The sequence below is a fragment of the Gekko japonicus genome, unplaced genomic scaffold (assembly GCF_001447785.1).
Source record: "Gekko japonicus isolate JY-2015 unplaced genomic scaffold, Gekko_japonicus_V1.1 scaffold227, whole genome shotgun sequence".
Taxonomy (NCBI): Eukaryota; Metazoa; Chordata; class Lepidosauria; order Squamata; family Gekkonidae; genus Gekko; species Gekko japonicus.
The window spans coordinates 163,577-190,294 of record NW_015164189.1 but is presented as its reverse complement, the minus strand read 5'-3'; the positions used below and the strand labels follow the sequence as shown (position 1 = coordinate 190,294).

At 48.0% G+C, this 26,718-nt stretch overlaps 2 protein-coding genes across 2 annotated transcripts; one reads left to right on the top strand and one right to left on the bottom strand.

The window, feature by feature from the left end:
* Positions 1–5,599: 5,599 nt before the first annotated feature.
* Positions 5,600–16,001, bottom strand: LOC107107897 (chymotrypsinogen 2-like). The gene is made up of 7 exons (XM_015408261.1): positions 15,950–16,001; positions 14,506–14,609; positions 13,503–13,582; positions 12,601–12,679; positions 7,938–8,118; positions 6,597–6,730; positions 5,600–5,761 (listed from the first exon to the last, which is right to left on the bottom strand). Exons 1-7 carry the CDS (start codon positions 15,999–16,001, stop codon positions 5,600–5,602), a joined length of 792 nt encoding a protein of 263 aa, XP_015263747.1.
* Positions 16,002–19,119: 3,118 nt separating this feature from the next.
* On the top strand, positions 19,120–26,189 carry LOC107107885 (chymotrypsinogen B2-like). The gene is made up of 7 exons (XM_015408248.1): positions 19,120–19,171; positions 19,518–19,621; positions 20,700–20,779; positions 23,048–23,126; positions 23,623–23,803; positions 25,706–25,839; positions 26,028–26,189. The coding sequence occupies exons 1-7, from the start codon at positions 19,120–19,122 to the stop codon at positions 26,187–26,189; spliced, it is 792 nt and encodes a 263-aa protein (XP_015263734.1).
* Positions 26,190–26,718: the final 529 nt, after the last annotated feature.

The following is a 26,718-nucleotide window of genomic DNA, read 5'->3' as shown; positions in this document are numbered from 1 at the left end:
AATAAAATAATATAATTAAAAATGTAATAAAATAAAACCACTTAAAAACAACAGTATGAAACAGCACAAAATCCTAAAATACCAAGTGAATCAGATGTCTTAGCGATTAAGATGGAATTAAGAATCCAGGCCACGGATGGGGGGCCAACCAGAGGGAGGGAAGGTCCACTGCCTCAACCAAAAGTCTGGGGGAAGAGCTCCGTCTTACAGGCCCTGCGGAATTGTAATAAATCCTACAGGGCCCTGATCTCATATGGGAGCTCATTCCACCAGGTGGGGACCAGGGCTAAAAAGGCCCTGGCCCTGGTCGACACAAGTGGGATGTCCCTGGGGCCGGGGACTATCAAAAGATGTTGATTAGTAGACCTCTATGGGGATCAGTGCTCTACAATAAGCCATCCTGAGCCTGCCTTGGTAGGGACAGTGGGGTATAAATCAAATTAATATAAAAGAGTAAAAATGCATAAAACCAATCTAATCTCCCCGCAAAACCGTAGGAACTCCTGTAAGTAACATCAAAAAATTACCCACAAGCTAACTGTACTTCACAATAAAGAGATAGTAAAGAGATATTATGAACTAAAAGCACGCCAGAATAATTCTGCCTTACAGAGTTTCTGAAACGTCATCATGTCCCGTTGTGTACAAATGTCTTTTATAAGAACATAAGAGAAGCCATGTTGGATGAGGGCAATGGCCCATCCAGTCCTATACTCTGTCACACAGTGGCCAAGACCCAGGTGCCAATAGGAGGTCCACCAGCAGGGCCAGAACTCCGGAAGCCCTCCCACTGTTGCCCCCCAAGCCCCAAGAATACAGAGCATCACTGCCCTAGACAGAGTGTTCCATCCATACCTTGTGGCCCATAGCCACTGATGGACCTCTGCTCCATATGTTTATCCAGTCCCCTCTAGAAACTGTCTGTGCTTGTAGCTGCCACCACTTCCTGTGGCAGGGAATTCCACATGTTAATTACTCTTTGACAACCTTAATTACTTCTGACATCTTCTCTCAGCCTAGCCTCCCGCAAAGGGTAGTTGCAACAATAAAAACAGAGGAGTGATGCCCTGACCTGGGTAGCCTAGCCAAGCCTGATCTCGTCAGATCTTGGAAGCTAAGCAGGGTCGACCCTGGCAAGTATTTGGGAGGGAGACCTCCAAGGAATACCAGGGCCGGGACACAGAGGCAGGCAATAGCAAGTTACCTCTCTGAAACATCCAAGCCCCACTTGGGGTCGCCAGAAGTCAACCATGACTTCCAGGTGTACACACATGCACAAAGACACACACAAATACCAGGAAAAAAGAGGAGGGAGGACCTCCACATACTCCTTGGAGGAATGATGGGATAAATATGTATTAAATCCATTAGTTTGAGTGTGTGTGTGGGGGTGCAATTTAGGGTTGCTAACTCTGGGCTGGGAAATTCAGGGAGATTTGGGGGGTGGAGCCTGGGGAAGGCAGGGTTTGTGAGGAGGGGAGGGACCTCAGCAGAGTATAATGCCATGGAGTTCAGTCTCTAAAGCAGCCATTTTGTCCAGGAGAACTGATCTCTGTAGTCTGGAGGCTGGTTGTAATTCTGAGAGAGATCTCCATGCCCCACCTGGAGGTTAGCAGCCTAGGATGCATCTTTATTAACTTCTAAAGACTGAAGAAACCCCAAAGAAGACCATTTTAAGCAAATATATATATATATAATGCCAAAAATGGGGTGGTGAAAGCAAGGGCTGTTCTCTTGGAAACAGGGATGAGTGGAAAGCATGTTGAACCTAGCCTTGTGTTGCAAAGTGTCGTCTCCTGGAAAGATCATAGCTGTTAGCGTGCAATGCAAACAGCTTTTCCTAAGCTTGTAGGGGTTTGTGGGCACAGTCCATGTGTGTATGTGTGTGTCAGCAAATACAAATACACAAAAGCAAATATTAAGTTCATCTCCCAACATAGCGGAAGGCTAACAGACATGGTCTGTTCAGGTATGAGGAAGCAAAGCACTTTGCACATGCTCAGTGACATGCCCTTAACTTCTTATGTCTGAGGCCAATTCCTATATACAGTCAAAGTAAGCTGTAAAGTTTTCCCTAGGATGATGGTACACCAGCTAGTTCTGCTCTTGCTGCCTCTAGAGGCAGGTAAGTGATCTCCACTAAGAGGAGAAAGATGGACACCTCTGTTTGCGTACTTGAGAGTAAGCCCTGTCGAGCAAAGTGGAACTTGGGGTCTCAGTAGAGAGGCTTCGCATTAAGCAGTCATGACTGATGCTCCCTCTAAGCTGTAGAGTCATGTGAGCAAAAATTCTACTCTGTGAGCTACTAGCATTAAAGTTGTGAGCGAGCGATTTGGCTACTGCATCAATTAGTTTGCTCTGGAGTCATCCTTCCTGAGCTAAAACAAAAATGTGTGAGCCAGAGGCTAAAAATCTGTGAGCTAGCTCACACTAACTCAGCTTAGAGGGAACACTGGTCATGACTGTACATGAGTCTCCCCCTCCATCCTTACCCCGTCATCTGGAGTCATATTTGCAATTGGGGGGGGGGGTGCTAAAGAGAGAAAAGGTGGGATTCCCTATCCTTTATAAAACACACTTGTGGAGGAAGCAGCCTTTCTGATCTGCTGCCGTGACTGTGAGGTCACAGCCAAAGTTACTAATCGATGAATTCATCTGGAGTTTTACAGTAAGAACTTGTAGAATCGCAACATGGACTTGTAGTTTAATAATACCCATTAATTACCCCATCAGATGGAGGAAATTGTTAGAGCTGATTTGCCTACTACAAAAATAAGGCACTGGAGCTCTAAACTGTACCTCTGGAGGAGGGGGGAAAGGGAGGAGAAGAACATCATGATTGTTTCTAATAGTAAACTGGCTGGCCCCTAGATAGATGACGTAAGAGCCCTGCAGAGTCAGACCAGTGGTTCATCTAATCCCAATTCTGTTTCTCACAGTGGCCAACCAGTTGCCCTGAAGGGCCAAACAGGGCACGGAGGCCAAGGCCTTCCCTTGATATTGCCTCCTAGCACTTGGATTCAGAGATTTACTGCCTCTGACTGTGGAAGTTCTCTTTAGTCACCAAGTGTAGTAGTCTTATCTGTAAAATGCAAATTGCAAGCATGTACAGCCTCCATTTGCCTTGGGGGAGAGGGGGTTTAGCCCTGTGACCTCCTCTTAGTTTTGCTAATCAAAACCAATTACATGCCTTGTTACTAGCATTTTGAGGGAGGGGGGGACACGTTTGTCATCTATTTCTTGGAAATTAAAATAGCAGTGTGGGAGAGCTGCTTTTGAGTATTGAAACTGAGTGGATGTTAAAGGGCGAAGCCTCTTTCTTTCCAACACAGCTCTGGGGCTGCATTAAGCCCCCTGCAATTTGAATTTTTTTTAAAGGGACTGGGATGCATGATCTTCCTGGGATATGAGTCCTTGGAATGCATGCAGAGTTAGGCATGTGCATTAGTGATTTTAATGTGCTTGGGCACCCCTGGCTCTGCATGGGATAAGGGTATAAAAGGAATTAGAAAGACTGATAAAAGTAGTATATAACCATAGTGGGGATCTTTATACGCTCTGGTGATGAATATTGTAACACTGGATGGTGGCATTGCCTTTATAAATGAATTGTTAGTCCAATAACTGTCACTGGAGTTTTATCAGTTCACAGAAACCAAAATAGGACCCAGGGTAAGTAGGAAATACAAAAAACAGGAGGATTATTTCTATGTATTAAGGTTTATATGATAAATAATATATGGTGAATAAATTGTAAAAATATAAAACAAAAATATATAAAAATTATTTGAGATAATAGAAGGGGAAGTCGTGGAAGTAGTGACAGACTTCACGTTCCTGGGATCCCAGATCACCACAGACTGTGACTGCAGCCATGAAATTAAAAGACGCCTGCTCCTTGGGAGGAAAGCGATGGCGAACCTAAACAGCATGATAAAAAGTAGAGACATCACCCTGCCAACAAAAGTCCGCATGGTCAAAGCAATGGTATTCCCAGTAGTCATGTATGGCTGTGAGAGTTGGACTATAAGGAAGGCCGAGCGCCGAAGAATAGATTCTTTTGAACTATGGTGCTGGAGGAGACTCTTGAGAGTCCCTTGGACTGCAAGAAGAACAAATCAGTCAATCCTCAAAGAAATCAACCCTGACTGTTCCCTGGAAGGCCAGATAATGAAACTGAAGCTCAAATACTTTGGCCACCAAATGAGAAGGGAGCACTCACTGGAAAAGACCCTGATGCTGGGAAAGATTGAAGGTCAAAGAAGACGGGGACGGCAAAGGATGAGATGGTTAGACAGTGTCAGCGATGCAACGAACATGAAATTGAGCCAACTTCGGAGGACGGCGGAAGACAGGAGAGCCTGGCGGGAGATTGTCCATGGGGTCGCGAAGAGTCGGACCCGACTGTGCGACTGAACAACAACAATAATCGTCTGTAGCACTGGAGTTTTATCAACAGACACTAGTGACAGGAGAGAGTCTCCTGGTAACGGGGGATCTCTCTCATGTGTTTGGAATGAGATACCCATTCGAGGGAAGGTGCACATAAAGCTGCCTTATACTGAATCAGACCGTCAGAACGTGCAGGTCAGTACTGACTCCTCTGACTGGCAGCAGCTCTCCAGGGTCATACGTAAGGGTCTTTCACATCACCTGCCACCTGGTCCTTTTAACGGGAGATTCTGGGAATTGAACCTGGGACCTCCTACATGCCAAGCTGATGCTCTACTGCTGAGAGCCACTGCCTTTTAATCTGAGATGAGGGCCAGAGAAATAGCCAAAATGTTTCTCTTGAAAAAGAGAGATTAGAGTTTTTGGCTGGAGTTAGCTGAAACTGAGGGAGCTAGAGGGCAGCTTTGGGGACCTGTTGCACAAGCGATTCTCTTGGGGTGTGCTGAAGAAATGACTGTGTGCTTCCACTGTATTTCACTGGCACATGTGTAAGCAAAACAAATTGTGCAAAGACCTCGCAAGTCTGCTGCACTGTCATCCCCAGCAAACCAAAATTGCAGTCTTGTACATGTACATGTTTACTTGTGTCAGTAAGCCTTATTGAATTCATTGGTAATTACTTCCAAGCAGGGCTATTTTTGGGCAGGAACGCACAGGAACGGAGTTCCGGCTGGCTCCCAAGTTGGCCACGCCCAGCAGGAACTCATTAGTATAATAGGCCACACCCAACAACAGCAACTCATTAGGATTGGCTACAATTAGGGGTGTGTGGCCTAACATGCAAAGGAGTTGCACATATGTAAGCAAATCAAACTGTGCAAAGACCTCGCCAGTCTGCCGCACTGTCATCCCCAGCAAACCAAAATTGCAGTCTTGTACATGTATACTTGTGGCAGTAAGCCTTATTGAATTCATTGGTAATTACTTCCAAGAAAACATGCAAAAACAGGCTATAAACTCAGTTGTAGTGGCCCCTGAAATTCAGAAAGGGGGGCACAGAAGCATTGTTATCCCAGATCAGCAAATCCAACAGCATGGTCGTGTGTGTGTGTGTGTGTATGTGTGGGATGGGGGCCTTCAGAGTCCAAAAAGTAACACAGAGAAAGGGTGCCTGATCCCGATTTTATTGTTCCACAGTCCAAGAGATTTAATTGCTTTCTAGTATCTCATCAATCCAGGGCCGGAGCTCAGTGACGCGGGCATAGACCCCAGGGCTAGATGTGGAGCAGGTACTGCTGCCCCAGGAGACAATCCCTGCCAAGGTCCAGGCACCATCCTTCTGGCACACCAAGGGTCCACCAGAGTCTCCCTGCAAAGAGGAAGCAGAGCAGAGCATCAAGGGAGGGTCAGTGGGAAGGCCCCTGCCTCACATCTGTGGGTATGAGATGCAGCCACACAGTGAAGAAGGACTTGATGTGTGACACTTGGATCTCCTTTTAACCTTAGAGCTGAATCCCAGATTGTCAGAATAAAGGCAGGCGCCTCAATGCAGGTGTGGCATGCTTTCCTATTCTTGCTGGGCACCCATTGCTCCCTTAGACTTTAGGATTTCCGTTGCAGGGAAACGGCTCTCAGAAATGAAGCACATCTATCAAACAACAGATTAAGGAGCGAGATGGACCAAAGAATACACAGGATCCTGTGAAACAGGGCTGCACTGGCTGCTCTGTCCAATAGCAGCTCTCCAGGGACTCAGGGTGAGATCTTTCACATCACCTCCCACCTGGTCCTTTCAGGTGGAGCTGCTGGGGATTGAACCTCGGACTTTCTGTATGCCAAGCAGATGCTCTATCGCTGAGCCATGGCCCTTTAAGAAGAAGCTGGCATGTATGAAGCATGTCTCTTGGTTGGTCAAGGTCATAGTTGCCTGCTCTGATTGGCAGGTTGCAGTCCTTCACTCTGCCGTACCCTTTTAACTGGAGACGCCAAGGACTGAACCAAGGAATTCTCTGCACGCACAGCAGATGTTCTGCTACAGCCACAGCTCCACCCCAAACTAGAGAAAGGTGGAAGCAGCAAGGAGACAACTGGAGCCAGTTCAGATCCTGGCAAAAGGAGGTATGTTGCTGAATGTGCACAGAGGGAGGTGGAGATGGAACAACTATGGAGAGGGGACTTTCTGAGCATGCCAGGTGGGGACTTACCATGCACGAGGATGCTCCTGCAGCACCTGCACAGACCATGACATCAGCAATGCGGTTGCCCCAGTATTTCTTGCACTCTTGGTTGGTCAGCAGAGGAAGGGCCACTTGCTGTAGCTTCTCTGGGGTGTCCTTGTCTGAAAAAGACCCAACAGCAAATATGGTTCTCAGGGACATTTCTTACATTCGAATTTCATCCACATTCACTTCTGAATTTGCATGATCTACATAAGGAACATACCAATTGAATACCCCTTTCTGAGCTCAGCAGAGTTCATAAACAAAGCCAGGTCAGCCATGATTAGTACTTGGGTGGAAGACCACCAAGGAAATCCTGGGTTGCTATGCAGAGAAGGGCAACAGTGAACTCCTCTGCTCATCTTTTGCCTTGAAAACCCCAAGAGGCATCATCCATAAGTCAGTTGTGACTTGATGGCACTTAATTATTATTATTAACTGTCATGGCTCCCCCCCAGAGAATTGTGGCTTGCTGGTGAGAATCTTATGATTTCTCTGCAAGAGTTCCCTAGCTTCTGAACTACCATTCCCAGGATTCCTTGGGGGAGAGAGGGAGAAAGACTATTGGACCAATTTGTAGATATGCCCTTAAAGGTAAAGGTAAAGGTTCCCTTGCTCGAAAGCCAGTCGAATCCGACTCTAGGGTTGCGGTGCTCATCTCCGTTTCAAAGCCGAAGAGCCAGCGCTGTCCGAAGACGTTTCCATGGTCATGTGGCCGGCATGACTAAACACCAAGGCGCACGGAACGCTGTTACCTTCCCACCGAAGTGGTACCTATTTATCTACTTGCAATTTCTTGCTTTCAAACTGCTAGGTTGGCAGGAGCTGGAACTAGAGACAGGAGCTCACCCTGTCTTGCGGCACCCGGGTCTTGAACCGCTGAACTACTGACCTTCCACAGCCTGCAGTTCAGCGTCTTAACCACTTGAGCCACCGCAGTTCTCTAAGATATGCCCTTAGAGAACTGATAAAGTGTTATAGGACTTTCTAAAATTACATGTTGCCACTTTCATCATCAGGCAATCTCATGCCTGTCTTAGCCTGGCAGATGTTGGCCAGAAATGGAGGCCCACAAAGGACAGGCCCACATGGGGACTTCCCAAAGGGCTAACCCATCTGTTTCTGAGGACAGTTTTGCTGAGCCTGGAGGCATCCGGAGTACAAAGACCTGAAGTCCAACAGGAATAGAGACCTCACAATGACTGTAGCCCATCTGGTTCCTGAGGGTATATGGCAGGGTGGGTTTAAAAAGACCGGCTGAACGAGACCTGGATTCAAGTCCCCCTGTAGTTCCCTCTGTCCGTTTCCAAACGGGGATAGGGTTACCATTGTGGCGCGTAAGACCCCATCCAGTTGTGACGCAAGACATGCCCCCAGGGAAGTCATCCGAGGCCTCGGGTAGACACACGGGAGACACGCTAGCCGTTATCCTGGCTGGAGTGGCGAGCTTCAGCAGTGTGATGTCATTTTTGATGGTGAAGATGTTAAACTTGGGGTTCTTGAAGACCTGCAAAAAACCCCGATTTCATTCTGTCTGCTGGGGGAAAAACTGCACAGGGCTTGGTATTTCTGAAACTAGAGACCACGCTTCAGGCCACATACGTAAACACAGAAAGCTGGCTTATACCGTATCAGGCCATTGGTCCATCTCTCCCCCCCCCCGCAACACCTGTTACCCAAGGTCCTTTTAAATGGAGATTGAACTTGGAGAGATTCTCCTTGCAGGTGAGCTGCTCTTCCCATCGAGATCCAGCTGATTCCACATGCTTGGGTACAGGGGTCGTTTAGTAGAAAAAAAGCTAGGGGAACTCATTAGCATAACTCATTAGCATATGCCACACCCCCTGACATCACCGGAAGTGTGACATAAGGCCACACCCCCTGACATCACCGGAAGTGTGTCATAAGGCCACACACCCCGCCCCCAACGGTCCCGGCCGCCGCTGCCGGCCTTGCAGCTCCACTGCTGAGCCCCATGAGGGGCCCGGTGGTGGACCTGCAAGGGCGGCGGGTGTGCAAGGAAGCCCCGCGAAGGCCCTCCCTGGCCCCAGGCAGGCAGGGGTGGGGAGAGGCAGGGAGGAAGCAACTTACCCTCCCTCTTCTCCTGCCTCCTCCTGGCTGAATGAGGGCCGGAAGCGGGGCGGCTGGAAGCAGCGGACGGGGCTTTGTCATGTGCCCCACCCCCCGTACCTCACCCGGGGGAACTGCGACCCCCCCCAAAATGACCTCTGCTTGGGTACCATCCTGTCGGATCTTTCTAAAACCCTGCCAAAAAGGTAATTGCCAGACAGATGATATCTGGAAAACTGATTCAGCCCCTTCCCCTGGGATTCTTAACCCATATGAAGGCTGTCTTGATGTCCCTACTGTTCTCTAGTAGTCCAGTGACAGAGAGGTCCACCTCAATGGCACAGTCCTAGTTGAGAACAAAAAGGCTGAGGAAATCAAGCCTCAGCACACACACTGCCCATTTCCGAGTAGGGACAATGCTGAGATGCTTCCATTGCAGTTGGTAAAGCCCCACGTCCAGTGGTGACACAGGTCATGCCTCTAGGGAAATTGTCCATGGTCTGGCTTTCAAGACCTTTGTGACTTTTGTGCAAAATCATGTCCACCTTCATACCTGTAATGCTGCCAGTTCTGGGTTACCTTGAGCAAGTGCAGGAAGTGACTACTTGGATGCACCCAGTAGGATGTTTTCCATCCTGGCTGCTTCCACATTAGCACCTTTTTGCATGTCTTCACAGTGTCATCCCAAGCAGAGTTACACCTGTCCATTGAAGCTTTGAAGGGGGTAACTCTGCCTATAGCTGCACTGTTAGTCCTTTTCTGCAGCAAGTGAACTTGAAACTAAAGCTCCATGCAGCAGTCCTCACAAAAAATCCAGCAATACCCATCCCCATGGGCAAGATCTTAAACGTTGTGCGTGTAAGCGCCATTGTTGTTTCCCACTTATGGTGACCCTATGATTAATGACCTCCAAAATGTCCTGTCGTTAACAGCCTTGCTCAGGCTGAGGGCTCTGCCTTCCTTGATGGAGTCAATCCGTCTCATGTTGGGTCTTCCTCTTTTCCTGTTGCCTTCAACTTTTCCCAGCACGATTGTCTTTTCCAGTGACTCTTTTCTCATAATGTGACCAAAGTACAATAGCCTCAGTTTGGTTATTTTAGCTTCTTGAGAGAGTCAAGGCTTGATTTGATCTAGAACCCACTAATTTGCCTTTTTGGCAGCCCACAGTATCTGTGAAACTCTCTTCCGACGCCACATTTCAAAGGAATCAACTTTTTTTCCTGTCTGCTTTCTTCACTGTCCAGCTTTCACAGTCATACATAGTAATGGGGAATACTAAAGTTTACTCAAAGTTTACTTAGAAATCCCATTCCACAAAGCTGCTGTTTCTCCCTCTTGTTTTACATCCTAATTCATTCAGTTATTAATTATTGGTTGGGGGGGGAATTAAGCACTGTTTTTTTAAATTTTCAGCCAAGGCTTCTTGTTCATTATTCCTGTTTTTTTATTATTATTGCAATGGCTTGATTACAAAACTACAATCATAAAAATATAACAAAAAATTAACAGTGGCCACAAAGTTAAAAGAAGTACTTAACCCCACTCAGGACGCTGCCAATTAACAAGTAATGGAGGGCCTCAAAGAGAACAGAAAGTAAATAATTAAACTGGAAGCAGAAAGCCAGGAGGAAAATTTATTTAAGAGACAGTAGAAATCTCACGAGTGCTTTGACTGTCCACATTGGATAGTCTGGCATTGCTATCACAGTTGACCTTCAAAATCTCTATAAACTGAAAAACAACAACAGGAGGAGGATGGGAAACAGTGGGATACAGTAGGTTGCCAATAAAATTTTTCTCTCCCAAGATACAATAACTCGAGGGCATCCAGTCAAGCTGATGGGCAGTAGATTCAGGATGGACAAAAGGGAACACTTATTTACACAGTGAGTGATTAACATGTGGAATTTGCTGCCAGAGGATGTAGTGATGGCCACAGGAATAATAGGGTTGCCAGTGTGTGAGGGGGAGCTCTTCTCCTGGGATGCAATGACATCACCTGGAAGTGATGTCATCATGCTAGGCACGTCGCCAGGGGGACACTAGCATTTGGCTAGAAACTCTATGATACCATAGAGTTTTCAGGCCAAATGCTAGAGCACCCCGCAAGCGACATGCCTGGCACGATGACATCACCTCTGGGTGATGTCATTGCGCTGGGCATGTTGGCCTGATCCAGGCACTTTGGGGGCCGGGTTTCCCCCGCCAGATGGATCCAGGCTGGTGGATTGGGGCCCCTAAAGCGGGTAAACCCCCACCCCCCAGGGGATCTGGCAACCCTAAGGAATAAACAGCTTTAAAGGGGCATTAGACAGATTCATGGAGGATAGGTCTATCAGTGGCTACTAGCCAGGCAATAAAGAAAGCCTTGTACTCAGCACTAAGCCCCCAAGCAGGGTCTTCATTCTCCAGGTCACGACACACCGCAGTCAGGTACCAAAGCCTTTGTACCAAAGCCTAGAGATCCCATCTTGAGCAGAGATTGATTTTCTGCCCGTCTAAGAAATTTATCATTAATTCTGGATTAAATTTGGAAGGGTTCCCTCATCTTGGCTAACAGCTAACATCCGAAACATTGTTCTATCTTAGTTTGCACTCATGTTTTTGAGTGCCTCATAAAGCAGATGCTTAATTTTACTAGGATGTCTCTTTAGGGCTAACACTGGTCATTTCAGACAGGACACACACACACACCCTTTTGTTGCTCTGACCATCCTGACCCTTCTCCATCACCTTTTAAAGAATTTTTTTTTGTTAAGACCTTGGTGTTGAACAGCATGAACATTCTGTTCATTTTGCAGTAACTTGCACAGATGTCTTTGCAACGCACACTAACACATTTCTCTTTCAGCCTTTGCATATCCCTGCAAATTTAGCAGTAGAGGAAAGAGGCATGTTGCTGATCTGAAGTAAAGTTGGCATGGTGTTGTTGCTGGGGTTTTTTTAAAACCAAATAAACCATCAATTTGCCCCTAAAATAGCAAGGACAGCCCAGTTATTTTTGGAATGAGGAAGCGCAGATGTACTGAAAGTAGAACGCAAGTTGAAAGCAGAAGACCAGCAAGAAAAATACCGTATGTTTGGGGGGGCGAGAGGAGAGGTTCACAACAGGAGGGCTTGACTATGTAACTGGCAGTCGTGCACAGTCTCCTAGGGTTGCCAGCTCTGGGTTGTGAAATACCTGGAGGTTATGGAGGTGAAGCCTGGGGAGTGTGAGATTTGGGAGAGGAGGGACCTCAGTGGGGTATAATGCCATAGAGTCCACCTTCCAAAGCAGTCATTTTCTCCAGGAGAACTGATCTCTGTAACCTGGAAACCAATTGTAATAGCAGGAGATCTCCAGCCGCCACCTGTAAACTGGCAAACCTAGCAGTAAAGTTTGTGGAAAGATCTGTGAAGGCAAGGACTGGACATCATTTGAGCTTGGAAGACCTAGAACAGGGGTGTCAAACATGCAACCCGGGGGTTGGATCAGACCCCCGGAGGGCTTTCATCAGGCCCTCAGTGGAACTGGCCATCTCCTGCTTCCAGTTCTGCTGCTGCATTACATCTTGCTTCGCCAGACTCTCTTAATCACTCAGCCCTTTCATGTTTTAACCTGGGTCCTAGACTCAGAACTCTGAGCATTAGATTTCTGTGGTGAATGTCAATAAATCAAAAGTAGGTTTGCAGCTTACAGAGCTAATGTTTTAAGCATGTTTTTATTTTAAGTAAAAAAAAACCTTTGTGTTTGTGTCCTTTATAAAGTTTATATCTCCACTACCTGGCATTACATTTTATGACACACATGGCCCAGCCCGACAAGGTCTCATTTATGTCAGATCCAGCCCGCATAACAGATGAGTTTGACACCCCTGACCTAGAGTGTTTGTAGTAAAAAAGAGCAGGCACCCTCTGGAGATGGGAAGTCCTGTATTACCTTGGCAATCTTTAGGACCTGAACTTCCTCTGAAGGAGTGCCTTGGTCAAATTCTCCCAACACCACTTGATGAGTTGTCCTGCAAAGGGAGAGGGAGGAAGGGAAGTTGATAGATGATCCATTAGCCATTAATTAAATCAGTGCCTGAGAGTGCAGAAGACCCTTCACCCCTAGCATCATGGGTAATTCTTCCAGCAGCTGCTTTAGGCAGCTCAGTATGGCTATTCTCATGTTGCCTGAGGGCCGAGGCCAGGAGAGAGTGGCTCTAATATTATAAGCCACCTTGAACCATGAGGCGAGGTGAGGTATATAATACAAAGAAATAAATAAAAGTAGGAATATCACCTCATGGTACAAAGAGAAGTGGTGCCAATTCACATGAGTCTAGTGATGTAAGAGATACATTTTTATTTTATTTTTTAAATGGAGACGGTAGCAGGTGGTTTGGTGACTGACAGCGGGGAAATGTGCTTTCCAACACATGCCAAAGCACACATCATCCTGAGGTGAGAACATGGTGAAACAGTAGCAGAAAGACCATCCACCCAGCACAGAGTCTGCACTTCTTGTGTTCACGACCCCCACCCCCAACAACTGCAATAAATCTGCTTCTAGAAATTCCAGGACTGTAATAACCAAAGAATGGAGAGGGATGTCAGATTGATGGCAACAACGTCTGGAACCCACCCTGTCATAATTGCAAAGACAAGTGAGGATTATTGTGCTACATTCTGAGTAGTGTGGAACCACTCTGAAGGAGTACCGAGTGGAACTCTCTTACTCCTGACTATCCCACATGCGGGGTGGGGGGCGGGTTATAGCTTCTTCTTCAGAAACTTGAGCCCCAGCACCTCTGAAATTAATCTCTTAGCCCAGTCTTCGAACGAAGACAACCTTCCTACCTGACGTTGCAGTGGGCAGCCGTGACCACCCAGTTCTCTCTGATCAGAGAACCTCCACAGAAATGGAAGCCGGTGCTGTCCTAGGAGGAGGAGGAGGAGAGCAGGTGAGTGCTGGGAAAGGAGGACCCACTGAATGCTTAGTCTCTGTTGTGGGCAACACAGTCATCCTCTCTGCTGGTCATCCAGGGGACCGAGTTGGGCAGCAAATGGGCTCAGTCTAGATTTAGGTTGAACAGTCACAGATGTGTATTTTTGCATGATTGCAAGTTTTTATCTGGACATACCTTACCCAATATCCCTCTCCCACCAAACCACCCCACCTCCAGATAATGACCAAAACATAGCAAATAGTGTCACATGGCAGTGTTGATGAGTGTTGGACAGACTCAGATGAACACCAAGTGGTAAGAACCTTTTTTTAAAAAAATTACATGGTGTTTGTTTATATGTGACTTTTTCTTCTTTATTTATGCATTTGGCAGTAGAGTATGCCAAGACAGGCAGGTGCTTAATGTGCCCTGTATATGGCTGTCTCTGTGTGTGGAAATTAACTTGGTGAACTGGTTGAAACTGCTCATAAGCAACCACAATTTTTTACTTTTGCCATCAAGTTGCGGCCAACTTATGGTGACCCCCATGGGGTTTCAAGGCAAGAGATGAACTGAGGTGGTTTGCCGTTGCCTGCCTCTGTACAGTGACCCTGGACTTCCTTGGTGGTCTCCTACCCAAGTACTAATACTGCTGACCAGGGCATAGCTTCTAAGATTTGACTAGATTGGCCTAGCCTGGGCCATCTCAACTGCCCACTGAAAAACTGGCTTCCAGCTCACAACTGGTGGGGGTGATGTGGACTGCACTGATTGGTGCTCAGGATCTCTGCAACTGAACCCTCAGTCTACAGGCTCTGCTAGACACCCACTGGTTCTCGTCACTGTCATGCAATCAGCCCCTTCCCCATGCTCTTCCACATTCCCAGCATAGGCTAACTGTGCTGGACTCTTACCTGCAGAGAAACCTGCCAGGGCCATGATCCAGGCACTGCCTCCTCTCCATTGACTATCCGTGAATATCCACTGAGGACAGGTTGGATGGCGGGAACACCGCAACCTGATGTCAAAGAAAGGGCAAAGGATTAACCTGGGAGGGCTTCCCTGGCCTACACTAAGGAGAATTTGGGGTTGGGCTTCATTGCATCAGGGATTAGCCACGGAACCTGTTTCTAATACCAGGGTTCAGTACTGAAGAGTACTCGCAGCAAAGAAGAGGATGGAGAGGTCTTTCCTTGCCCATGAGTAGATATAGGAAGTTCCTGGCAGGGTCAACATTGGAGATCAACATCAGTTGCAGGCTGCTGAGACCCAGATGTTGGGAGGGCCCACTGCCAGCCCCTGACCTGATGCCACAGACCCCTGATCTGACTAACTCCTCATCCTTTGGGGTCATTTTGCCCTGTCCAAGACCTCCTGTATGAGAGAGTAATTTCAGGAAAGAAGCGCAGCAGCAACCAGACTTCAGTTGCCCTCTCCAGTTTGGTGTAGAGGTTAAGTGTGCAGACTCTAATCTGGAAGAACTGGGTTTGATTCCCCACTTCTCCACATGCAGCTGCTGGATGACCTTGGGTCAGTCACAAGTTCTCTCAGAGCTGTTCTTTCATGAGCAGTTCTCAAAAGAGCTTTCTCAGACCCACCAACCTCACAGGGTGTCTGTTGTGAGGAGGGGAAGGGAAAGGGATTGTAAACCACTCTGAGACTCCTATGGATAGTGAAGGGCAGGGTATAAATCTAATATCCTCTTCTTCTCTCTGTGTGGCAGTGGCTGCTGCTGATCCTATCAGCCATCACTGCTCACTTGCTGCACAGTTTTGGGAATTAAGCCCTAATTATGTGGCTGGATGGGATACCAGCCTCCAGGTGGGACCTGGGGATCCCCTGGAATTACAGCTCATCTCCAGACTACAGAGCTCAGTTCCCCTGGAGAAAATGGATGCTTTGGAGGATGGACTCTATGACATTGTACCCCACTGAGGTCCCTGTCCTCTCCAGGCTCCATCCCCAAGTCTCCAGAAGTTTCCCAACCTGGATCTGGCTACCCTACCCACTCATCCCCTGCTGGTGGCCAGTGGGGACTTGGTAACTCTAAGTGCAGCATCTAATTCTACCACTTACTGGGGTGGAGACCAAGGTGGCCCAAGCAGGACACAGAGTTGGCTCTACATAGCTTGAAGAGGCATCTCTCCCTACAGATACCATTCCTAGAGAGAGAGAGAGAGAGAGAGAGAGAGAGAGACTTTGCCTGGCCATATATGTTGTTCCTTCAGCTATGTCAAAAGGGTCCAAACCCTACAATCTCTCCTGTCATGCAGGCTTGTTAGCAGCATAGGAGGGGAAAGCTGCATCTTTGTCCCCTTAGTTCTTGCCTCACCCTCAACAGGCCTTGCTGGCACTTACCATAGGCAGTGCCAAGGAGGGCAAGGCAGGACAGGAACCAGATAGTGGCCATCTTGTTTCTTCAAAGAGTCAAGAATGAAGCAAAAGTGACAGTCCCTTATATATGTGCCAGAGTCCACATGGTTGGAAAGGGTGGAAAAATTAAGCTGTTATTTTTCAACTCTTATCTAAGAACCTTGAAGATAAGTAAGAAATTCCACATTTTAGCTGTGGATAGAGTGTGGGCAAAGGCCCAGGTGGCCTGAGGCAAGGACAGTCTTACCACCTTGTTGTTGCAGCTGGGTAGAATTGGAGCCAGGTCTGGTCTGACCACTAGGCAAACGTAGGTGATTCCCTAGGGACTTTAGAATTGCCAGCTACGGGTTGGGAAATACCTGGAGATTTCAGGGTTGGAGCCTAGAAAGGATGGGGTTTGGGGAAGGGAGGGACCCTCAGCAGGGTATAATGCCATAGAGTCCACCCTCCAAGGCAGCCATTTTCTCCAGGGGAGTTGATTGTGATTGTCTGAAGATCAAATGCAATAGCAGGAGACCTCCAGGTGCCACCTGGAGTTACTTGAAGGATCACCTCCGCCCATACTCTGCAGCCCACCAGTTAAGGTCCTCCTCACAAGCCCTGCTCTTTGTGCTCTGCCTGAGGCAGGCAGCAAACAAGGTTTTTTCAGTGGTGGCTCCTTGTCATTAGAATGTCCTCCTTTAGGCCCTAACATCATCATCATCAAATATACTTTATTGTCATTGTACATAGTACAACGAAATTAAAGATGCAATCATTTCGGTGATCTACAACAATATTCATATACACTCACACTTGTTTTCATTCTGGGTTTTTCCATGGCTTGTCTTTTTTATCCTGCCATTTTATGACTTTATTGTATTGTTTTACTGGTGAGCTGCCTTGATCAGGTCTCTGGACAGGAGATATATGTATTTTCTAAATGAATACATAGGTAAACTCCCACAAAGTCCCAGGGATGATTGTCAACTCTGAGCTAGGAAAGTCCTGGAGATTAGGGGGTAGAGCATGGAGAGGGACCTCAGCAGGGTATAATACCATAAAGTCCACCCTCCAAAGCAGCCATTTTCTCCAAGGGAACTGATCTATGTAGTCTGGAGATCAGTTGCAATTCTGGGAGATTTCCAGGCCCTACCCAGAGATTGGCAACCATGGCCCTAGTGTTCCTTGGAAACAGTGATTTAAGGCACTGAGTTCCAGAGGACCCCTTCAGGCTTCCATATTTCTCACTCCCAGACAGGCTGGCTGGGAAAGTTTTACCTGAAGCTGGGTGAGTTGCCAGAGCCAAGAGACAGCCCACTAACTCCATCAGCAGCAACAGCTGTCTGATGACATAGCCTCAGCGGAACCAATTTAATAGGTTCTGTGCCTGTTCCCAGGTGGACTAACTGCTAATGCTCATATACACACCTACCTGTGCTAGAGCACGTTCCATGCTCGTGGTTTCTTGATTTGGAACTAAAGCCAGTACCTTTGCCAATCATAAAGCTATTTGTTGTTGTTCAGTCGCACAGTCGAGTCCGACTCTTCGCGACCCCATGGACGAGCTCTCTCCAGGCCTTCCGGTCTTCTGCCGTCCTCTGAAGTTGGCTCAACTTCATGTTCGTTGCATCGATGACACTGTCTAACCATCTCATCCTTTGCCGTCCCCGTCTTCTTTGACCTTCAATCTTTCCAAGCATCAGGGTCTTCTCCAGTGAGTGCTCCCTTCTCATTTGGTGGCCAAAGTATTTGAGCTTCAGTTTCATTATCTGGCCTTCCAGGGAACAGTCAGGGTTGATTTCTTTGAGGATTGACTGATTTGTTCTTCTTGCAGTCCAAGGGACTCTCAAGAGTCTCCTCCAGCACCATAGTTCAAAAGAATCTATTCTTCGGCTATAAAGCTATAGAGGCCTTCAATTGCCAGTCATAAAGCTATCAGGGCCTTCAACATGGTGTAGTGGGCAGAGAGAGAGAGAGGAGAGATTGGATTTATACCCCACCCTTCACTTCCTGAAGGAGTTTCAGAGCGGCTTACAATCCCTTCCCCTCCCCACAACAGACACCCTGTGAGGTAGGTGGGGCTGAGAGAGCTCTCTCAAGAACTGCGCTTGAGAGAACAACTCTGAAAGTACTTATGACTGACCCCAAGGTCACACCAGCAGCTGCATGTGGAGTGGGGAATCAAACCCGGTTCTCCCAGATTAGAGTCCATACCTCTACACCAAACTGGCTCAAGTCTCTTGGAGAAACTGGTAGAGTGTCAGACTAGGATCTGGGGGAGCCAGGTTTGAACCCCCACTCTGCCATGAAAGCTTGCTGGTGACCTTAGGCCAGTCACTGTTGTGCAGCCCTACCTACCTCACAGGGTTGTTGTGAGGATAAAACAGTGTAGACACTTTGGGTCCCCAGCAGGGGAAAAAATCAAGGTATAAATAAAGTATAGAACTGGGAGCTAGACTTGTACGGCGCACTGAAGGAAAAAGAAGACCATACAAATCTGTTCTGTTCTGGCTAAGTGTATAAATATATGAACAGAGTCCAGTGGCACCTTTCAGACCAGCAAAGGTTTATTCAAGGCTTTCATGTACACACACACACTTCTTCAGATACATTGGAATGGAAGGGAGAGTTCAAATTTATAGACAGAGCAGCAAAGCAGTTTCGATTCTGTGTTAAAGATTTTGCATCCCAACAACTGGCCAAGGTGGCTGGATGCAAAGTGTCCTTGCCTGGCACTTTTCTGGTCGTGGTTCCATTACAGAACAGATGTTTTGCTGGCCAATTTACTCATTTCCATGAGAATTACACTGGAGCGTGGGGTGTGTTTTAGAGTGGAGAGTTCTTAACAACATGAACGGATTAATTCCTTAGTGGGTACAAAGGAAAGCAAGAGGGAAGAAAAGGCTGGGGTCCATTCCTCACTGAATTCTACAGTGCCCCTAAAAGATGGTGCTGTGGAAACCCATCAGCTGTGATCAGCCTAAAAATAACTTCCCTTTTCCCAAAGTGGGCACTGTTAGCAGCTCCTGTCAGTTATCAACCGTGTTATCAAGGGCCAGGCTTCCTTCTTCCCAAGTAACTGCTGGCTTCCAGCCACCTTTGCTGTGGGCATTCAGTATAAAAACAACGATGCCCCCAGGAGCTTTTCTAATCGTGTCACTTTCAGAACTAGCATGAGTATCTTGTGGCTCCTCTCCTGCGTGGCACTTGCAAGTGCAGCACAGAGTAAGTACCTGGCCTGGAGGATTGGTAAGTTTGGTGTAGTGGTTAGGAGCATGGACTCTAATCTGGGAGAACTAGGTTTGATTCCCCGTTTCTCCACACGTAGCTGGTGGCGTGACCTTGGGTCAGTCATAGTTCTCTCAGAGCTGTTCTGGAAAGAGCAGTTCTCTCAGAGCTCTCTGAGCCCCACCTACCTCACTGGGGGTCCGTTGTGGCGAGGGGAAGGGAAAGGAGATTGTAAGGAGGTATAAATCCAATTGCCGCCGCCTCCTCCTTTTGTCAGTCTTTCTGCAGATGTGTGATCCAGGTGTGGAAACTGAAAAAAGGGCTAATTTCCTTCTTTTTCTAGACTGTGGTGTCCCTGCGATTGAGCCGGTCATCAGTGGCTACACCCGCATTGTCAACGGAGAGGAGGCAGTGCCTGGATCATGGCCTTGGCAGATCACTTTGCAGGTAAAAACTGATTGGGAGTTTCTTAGGATCTTCTTTGGGTGCTTTGGAACTTACAAAGGAAGATAGAACTGAGCCCCAGAATTTGGAAAATGATAATTAAAAAGGATAGTGCTTCTGCTCATGCACAGGATGCATCCCCCTAAGTACAGAGCAACAACAGCCAATTTGTACCTAAACATCTGGGCTTCAAAGCTCAGAAGGACGGGGCTTCTAGCCTGTGCCCCCTTCCATTCCAGCAAATGATTTTTTGCCCCTCTGTCCTAGGATCACCCCTGTCCCTGATACTCTTTGCCTGCAATCACACACACAATAATTTACTTTCAATGCACTTTCAAAGCGCTTTCCAACTGGATTTTCCCAGGTCACACAGTAAAATCCAGTTGGAAAGTGCATTGAAAGTGGATTACTTAGTGTGTGTGATTGCTGCCTACATCTCTTTCACCTGGTCTCTTCCCAAGCTCTGCTTCCATTTCCTAGCTCTGCCAGACTTTGGCTGCAATCTAGAGCATGCTTACTGGACACTAAGTCCCACTGAGTTTGGATTTACTTCTGAATATGTATGCTTTGGATTGCACTGCATGTCTCCTTGCCTCTTTCTTAGACACTCCCCCTTTCTGACAGCAGAGGGTTGGTTAGATGGGGGTGGCCTCAGAGTGCTAACTGATGTTTTGAATCCCACACTCTTATTTATTTAAAATATTGATACACCTGCCCAGAGTCTAGGACTGCCAACCTCCAGGGGGAGATTTATTTATTTGATTTTTAAAAAAATCCCGCCCTTCCCCGCATGCAGGCTCAGGGCAGGTTACAACATACAAGATGCTGGACAAAAAGTAAAACAGTTTAAAACCCCAGAGACAACTATTTCAAAAGTCTTAACTGGTTGGTCCCTGGGGAAGGTGGGGTTTTGGGAGGGCAGGGACTTCAGTACGGTATCATGCCATATAGTCCACCCTCTAAAGCTGTCAGGGGAACTGATCTCGATCATCTGGAAATCCGCTGTAATGCCAGGGGGCCTCCAGACCCCACCAGGAGCTTGGCAACACTAACCTTCTCCTTCTATTGGCCTACCTTACAGGACAACACTGGATGGCACTTTTGCGGCGGGTCTCTTGTCAGTGAGCACTGGGTGGTGACCGCTGCCCACTGCGGGGTGACGTGAGTACAGACTTTGCGCCTCCGTACTGTTCAGATATTTTAAAAAAACAAAAAACAAAACCAGAAATTTTGGCAAGGGAAGGGAGTTTGCGACAAGCCAGCCCATTGATCTGGGAAGTGCTGCCTGCTGTGTCCAACCAGGGCAAGGGAATGTGAGCTGAAATGTTTCTCACGGTGGTCATTAGCTTGGAGTAGAGGTGGACAAACTAGAGCTTAAGGGCCGTGTCCAGCTTGTGGGAATATTTTGTCTTACCCTTGAGCGGGTTCACAGTTTGTCAGGAGTATCAGACTGCCATTCTGTAGCATCACCCAGTGGGTCAGTGTTCCCCCAAAAGTGCTAGGCAGCTTGATAGCTGGGGGACATGAAGAGCCAATCCAAGCCGCAAAATGGGAGAGTAGACGCCGATTCTTTCACCCTCCTGGACTGGCAGTGTAGCCTCATCTTCTGACTCACCCGTTTTCGTATTCTGGCAAGGGAGCGATGGGGGGGGAGCCGACCTCAAAAGTGTGTGGAGACACCCACGTGATACTCAGGTTGAAAAATATGTCCGCTCTTAGGCCTAGAGCATTTTGTTTCCTAATGCTATTGGTCAGTGATGAATTACATCCTTCCTCTCCAAAACTGATAGCAACAAGCCCGCCATACTGGTAACTGTGAGCTGAAACCAAGTTGTTTCTCAGAATTGCTAACAAATGCATGTAAGGAAGCCCTGATGGGATTTTAAAAAAATATATAGAAATTGGCTTCAGGGAAAAGCAATTTTGAGTGGAGAAGCGGCAGAGTGCTGACTCTTTTCCCATTGGCTGTGTTTCTGTTCTGAATCATTCCCTGGTTGTTTTCTCCTTCATGGGGTTTCCAGCGATGTGTCTGCTAAGTCTAAACATGTCTTTGGAACTCTACATGGAAGAAAAGGAGCCAGATGCAACGTGTGTGTGTGTGTGTGTGTGTGTGTGTGAGAGAGAGAGAGAGAGAGAGAGAGAGAGAGAGAGAGAGAGAGAGGGAGAGAGAGAGATTTGAAGCAGAAGAAACACCCAGGAGGGAAAGGACAGTGTATTCCACTCCCGCCCCCCTTCTCCACTCAAATCAGTCTCTTGCTGAAGCGTCTTTTCATTGGCAAAAAGTACCATTGGCACTTTATGGCATGCCTCTGTATGTAATGTGTGGTTTGGCCCCCAGAATCAAGGCTCGTTCCATTCTGTGGACCTGGAGCTCCTGGGTGTATCACACTAAGTTCACATGAAGGGTAAAATGACTGATGGACACTCTTTAATTATGCAGAAAGGCCCTAAACAGGATTGTGGGTAAAATAAATCTTCACAAGGACTGAGTAGCAGCAGTAAGAGAAACCAATTTGCAAGGCAGCCTCTCTGCAAGTGAGTGAAAAGAAGCAAATTGCTGCCCCAGCCTATGCAGAGTCACGCCTCTCTAAGCCCATTGACATTGGAGGAAGTTTAGAGAGTGGGACTCTGTTTAGGATGCTACTACTGGAGTGCAGGGGTCGTTTCATAGAAAAAGAGCTAGTGGAACTCATTAGCATAACTCATTAGCATATGCCACACCCCCTGATGTCACCGGAAGTGTGTCATAAGGCCACACACCCCACTCCCATGAGGGGCCCGGCGGTGGACCTGCAAGGCCGGCGGGAGTGCAAGGAAGCCCCGCGAAGGCCCTCCCTGGCCCCAGGCAGGCAGGGGTGGGGAGAGGCAGGGAGGAAGCAACTTACCCTCCCTCTTCTCCTGCCTCCTCCTGGCTGAATGAGGGCCGGAAGCGGGGCGGCCGGAAGCAGGGGGCGGGGCTTCGTCATGTGCCCCGCCCCCATACCTCACCCGGGGGAACTGCGATCCCCCGCGATCCCCCCCCAAATTACCTCTGCTGGAGTGTCAGGTCAAAACTGAGCTCTTTACAACAGCTCCGCTCCTCTGGAAGATGCGTGTGTAAAGTGCCATCAAGTTGCAGCAGACTTACGGCAGCCCCACAGGGGTTTCAATGCAAGAAACAAACAGAGATGCTTTGCCATTGTGCGCCCCTGCATAGTAACCCTGGACCTCCTGGGTTGGACTCCCATCCAAGTACTGATCATGGCCCACCCTGCTTAGTTTCCAAGCTCTGACGAGATCAGGCTCTCCTGAGCCACCCAGGTCAGGGCAGATAAATGGAGTTAAATCCTTTTGTCCACAAACAAACTAAAGCAATAAGGATTTTTTAAAAAAATGTTGCTGTTTCCTTGAAATGCGCCCCTAAGTGGTTGCCTTTGTTTTGTTCTCCAGGAAGTCCAACGTTGTAGTGCTTGGGGAACACGACCGTAGCTCTTCTGCGGAGAATATACAAAAACTGGCTATTGAACAGGTGGGTGAGGAAGTCTTATAGCTTGCTAGGCAGTAGGAAGGAAGCCACCTTTACAAGCATGAGAGAGAAGGGCATGAGAGGAGAGGGGTGTAAAAAAACAAGAAGAGTCCTGCGGGATCAGACCAGTGGTCCAACTAGTCCAGCGTCCTGTCTCACACAGCAGCCAGCCAGTTGTCCTGGAGGGTCAACAAACAGGGCAGAGAGGCTGGGGCCTTTCCCCAATATTGCCTTCTAGCACTGGGTCTCAAAGGCTACCTGCCTTTGAATATGGACCTCTCCTTTACTCACTGTGGCTACTAGACATTAATAGACCTCTCCCTCCATGAATCTGCTCACGGCCCCTTTTCACCACATGGCAAGATGGTGCAGCACAACCCCTGGTGTTAAAAATTTCAATTTGCGATGCAAAAATAGCGGCAGGTAGAGGAGAACAAAAGCCCCCTCCCCACATCACTGTATCCCGGGCTAACTCAGAGTGTGCCTCTTTTTCGACCAGGTCTTCACCCACCCAGACTGGGACCCCGTTGCTATCAACAATGACATTGCCCTGATCAAGCTGGCCACGCCTGCCCAGCTAGGTGCCAAAGTATCCCCTGTGTGCCTGACAGATGCTGCGGACGACTTCCAAAGTGGTGATCTCTGTGCCACCAGCGGGTGGGGCAAGACGCGCTACAACGGTGGGTCTGGCAACAGGCTTCCGTCTCTCCAGGACAGCCATGGGTTTGCTGTTTTGCCACAGTTTTGAGCTGAGAAAGATGCATCAGTTGTTGGAGGTGGCACAGCCTGGCTGCAGCACATCCCAGAGCAAAGTGCTTTCTGAAGGTCCACCACAGGAGCAGGGAGGAGGGATTAGTGGCTCCAGAGGATGTGGAGAAGTGGAGCTAACATTGGTCTATATTGTCCTACAAGATTGGCATTGGCTGCACATCTGTTTCCAAATGGAGCTCTTGTTCTTGTCCTTAAGGCCAAAAGGATCTGGGACCAGGGTATTTGAGGGACTGTCGGATCTCATACTCCCCAGGCCACCAGTTAAGATCCTCCTCTGAAGCCAAGCTCTCGGTGCTCCTATCTGCAGACACAAAGCGAGGGGTGATCAGAGACAAGGGCTGTTCAGTGGTGGCATCTTGCTTTGGGAATGCCCTCCCCCTTGAGGCTTGCCTGGCACCTACCTTATTGTCCCTTAGATGCCAGGTCAAAATGTTTGTTACCTCCCCAAGCTTTTAGACTAAGGGATTCCATCTTTTTTTAAAGCTGTTTTGTCCGTTCCTAGCCTGAGGACTGTTTAATTAAGCTTGTTCTAGAATGCTAAGAGCTGATCTACACATTACTTAGACTAATCAGTGGTCGAGTTCAGGAATGTACCATGTCAGATGGCAGAGGACATTTTGCCAAAGGCTCCCCCACATTTAAAAATCTTCCTGTATTGCAGTGAAACCACCTTAGTGCAGACTCCTACCCCTTATGCTAATTTGCTGAATTTATGGTGGAACCTGAAAAAAACAGACTCCTTCAGATTACAGTCAGAAGTGGTACAGCCTCCAATCTTCTGCCTTATTCTATATTTTGGCTCCAAATCAAGGATGGTCAATTGGCAGTCCCTGAACTGGATATGGATCTGAAATAATTCTGATTGAACTCAGAAAGCCCTATGAAAAGGTGTGCTGAAAAGTTAGCCATCCCTGGAGACCTAGGGAAAAGTTAGCCATCCCTTTTTAGAGACCTAGGGATCCTCCAGATGGCCTGTGTCAGGGACTTGGAGAACTGCTCTATCTCCTGTTCTCACATAGCTGAGGTTTGCTGGATGTGTCCATTCATGCCACTCCACTGAGTTTACAGAGTCCAGCATGTACAGCTGGCATGCAGTTGTACAGCTGGCTTGTTTTGCATTCACCAGAAGCCCTGTCCCCATATTATAATTAACAACATCTCACATGTACTTACATGCATCTGTTTGTAAGAAAAGATCCAACGAACGTTCACTTTGCAGTTGAAACCAGGGACCAATACCTGGATACATGTGGAGTTTGCATCACATTTAGCTGTGCATGAGTTGAACATGAGAATTACTCAACGCATGTATTAAAACTATCAAGTGCACACTGTACATGGATTGTACATGCATTCACTATATTGTAGATGCATTCGCTGTAACTTGTGAACAGGGCTCCTAGGAATGTGTGTGGGGTGGAGAGTCCTTGGGGAATTAGGCACCCATTTTTCTCCAGGGTATTTCCATCCTTACCAGGATGAACCTTCAGAGGAATAAGCAAACAGTTCAGTGTGCTCCAGTTGTCTTCTCTCAATGTGGATTTTGCTCCATCATCTTTGTAAACTGAGCGGGGGACGGACACTGATGTTATCCCAAGCAAGGTATGCTGGTCCCAGGGGCATGCCTGGTCTGCCTGCTAACAACTGGTCTCCAGCCACCTGGGCGAGGTCTGCAGAAAAGGGTTCTGCATTCTTTTGGGGTGGGCATGCGCCATCTGGAATGTTTTCTTTCAAGGTCCCACTGTAGGAGTATTTCAGTGGAACTGTGGGAGTGGAAGCCCCGTGTTCTGACCTGATTCTGTTTCCTGCAGCCTTCAATACCCCCAGCAAACTGCAGCAGACAGCCCTGCCCCTGCTGTCCAATGAGCAGTGCAAGGAGTCTTGGGGCAGCAACATTTCAGACCTGATGATCTGTGCCGGTGCAGCTGGCTCCTCTTCATGCATGGTGAGCATCCGTACCCTTCTCCCTTGGAGGGGAACAGCAGAGGGCTGGCACCTCCCATAGACAGGCACTAAATGTGAAATATCTGCCTTCCCAGTGGGAGCACTCAAACTGTAAGAACCTAAGAGCATCTCTAATGGATCAAGGTCCCAGACCACCCCTCACAATGTTTCCACTATGTTGTCTTGCAGGGTGATTCCGGCGGCCCCCTTGTGTGCCAGAACGGAGGCATTTGGAAGCTGGTGGGCATTGTGTCTTGGGGCAGCAGCCGCTGCTCTGTCACCACCCCTGCTGTGTATACCCGTGTCAGTGCCGTCCGCGAATGGGCTGAAACAGTCATGGCAGAGAACTGAACAGCCTGAGTTGGGAACAGTGGAAGAATGCAGGGAGTCCAATAAAAACTTATTTTCCTGCATAACCTGCTTGTGTCCTTTTCATGCTACCTCCCACACAACACAACTTAAACACAGGCCTGTGCTGCGGCACAACCTGGCCAGTCATACCCTCCCCCCGGCTTTTGCCTGCAGAGCATGGAACCAAGGCCTGAGTATCCCATACGGCTGCCATCTTTGTCATCAGGCCATAAAGGCTTCAGGAGGCCTACCTGGAGGTTACTCCTTTGGAGGCTTCCCTCAGAGATTTTTGCATTGCTATAAGGTGTATATCCTTATCCCCTGAAAGGAGAATGAGGTTTGAAATTCTATGCTCTAGTGACAAAATTTCCCAACCTGGGCTGGGAAATGGCTGGAGATTTGGGGTGGAGTCTAGGGGCCTTATGGAGGGACCTCAGCAGCATATAAGGCCATACCATCCACTCCCCAAAGCAGTCATTTTCTCCAGGGAGACTGATCTCTGTAGTCTAAAGATGAGTTGTAACTCTGG

Coding starts and splice junctions, on each gene's coding strand:
- LOC107107885 (XM_015408248.1), top strand. CDS start 19,120: ATGAGTATCTTGTGGCTCCTCTCCTGCGTGGCACTTGCAAGTGCAGCA. Junction 19,622..20,699: donor CTTGGCAGATCACTTTGCAG/GTAAAAACTGAT, acceptor CCTACCTTACAG/GACAACACTGGATGGCACTT. Junction 20,780..23,047: donor GCTGCCCACTGCGGGGTGAC/GTGAGTACAGAC, acceptor TTTGTTCTCCAG/GAAGTCCAACGTTGTAGTGC.
- LOC107107897 (XM_015408261.1), bottom strand. CDS start 16,001: ATGGCCACTATCTGGTTCCTGTCCTGCCTTGCCCTCCTTGGCACTGCC. Junction 6,731..7,937: donor GGGTCTTACGCGCCACAATG/GTAACCCTATCC, acceptor GGTCTTTTTCAG/ACAAGGACACCCCAGAGAAG. Junction 5,762..6,596: donor CAGGAGCATCCTCGTGCATG/GTAAGTCCCCAC, acceptor TCCTCTTTGCAG/GGAGACTCTGGTGGACCCTT.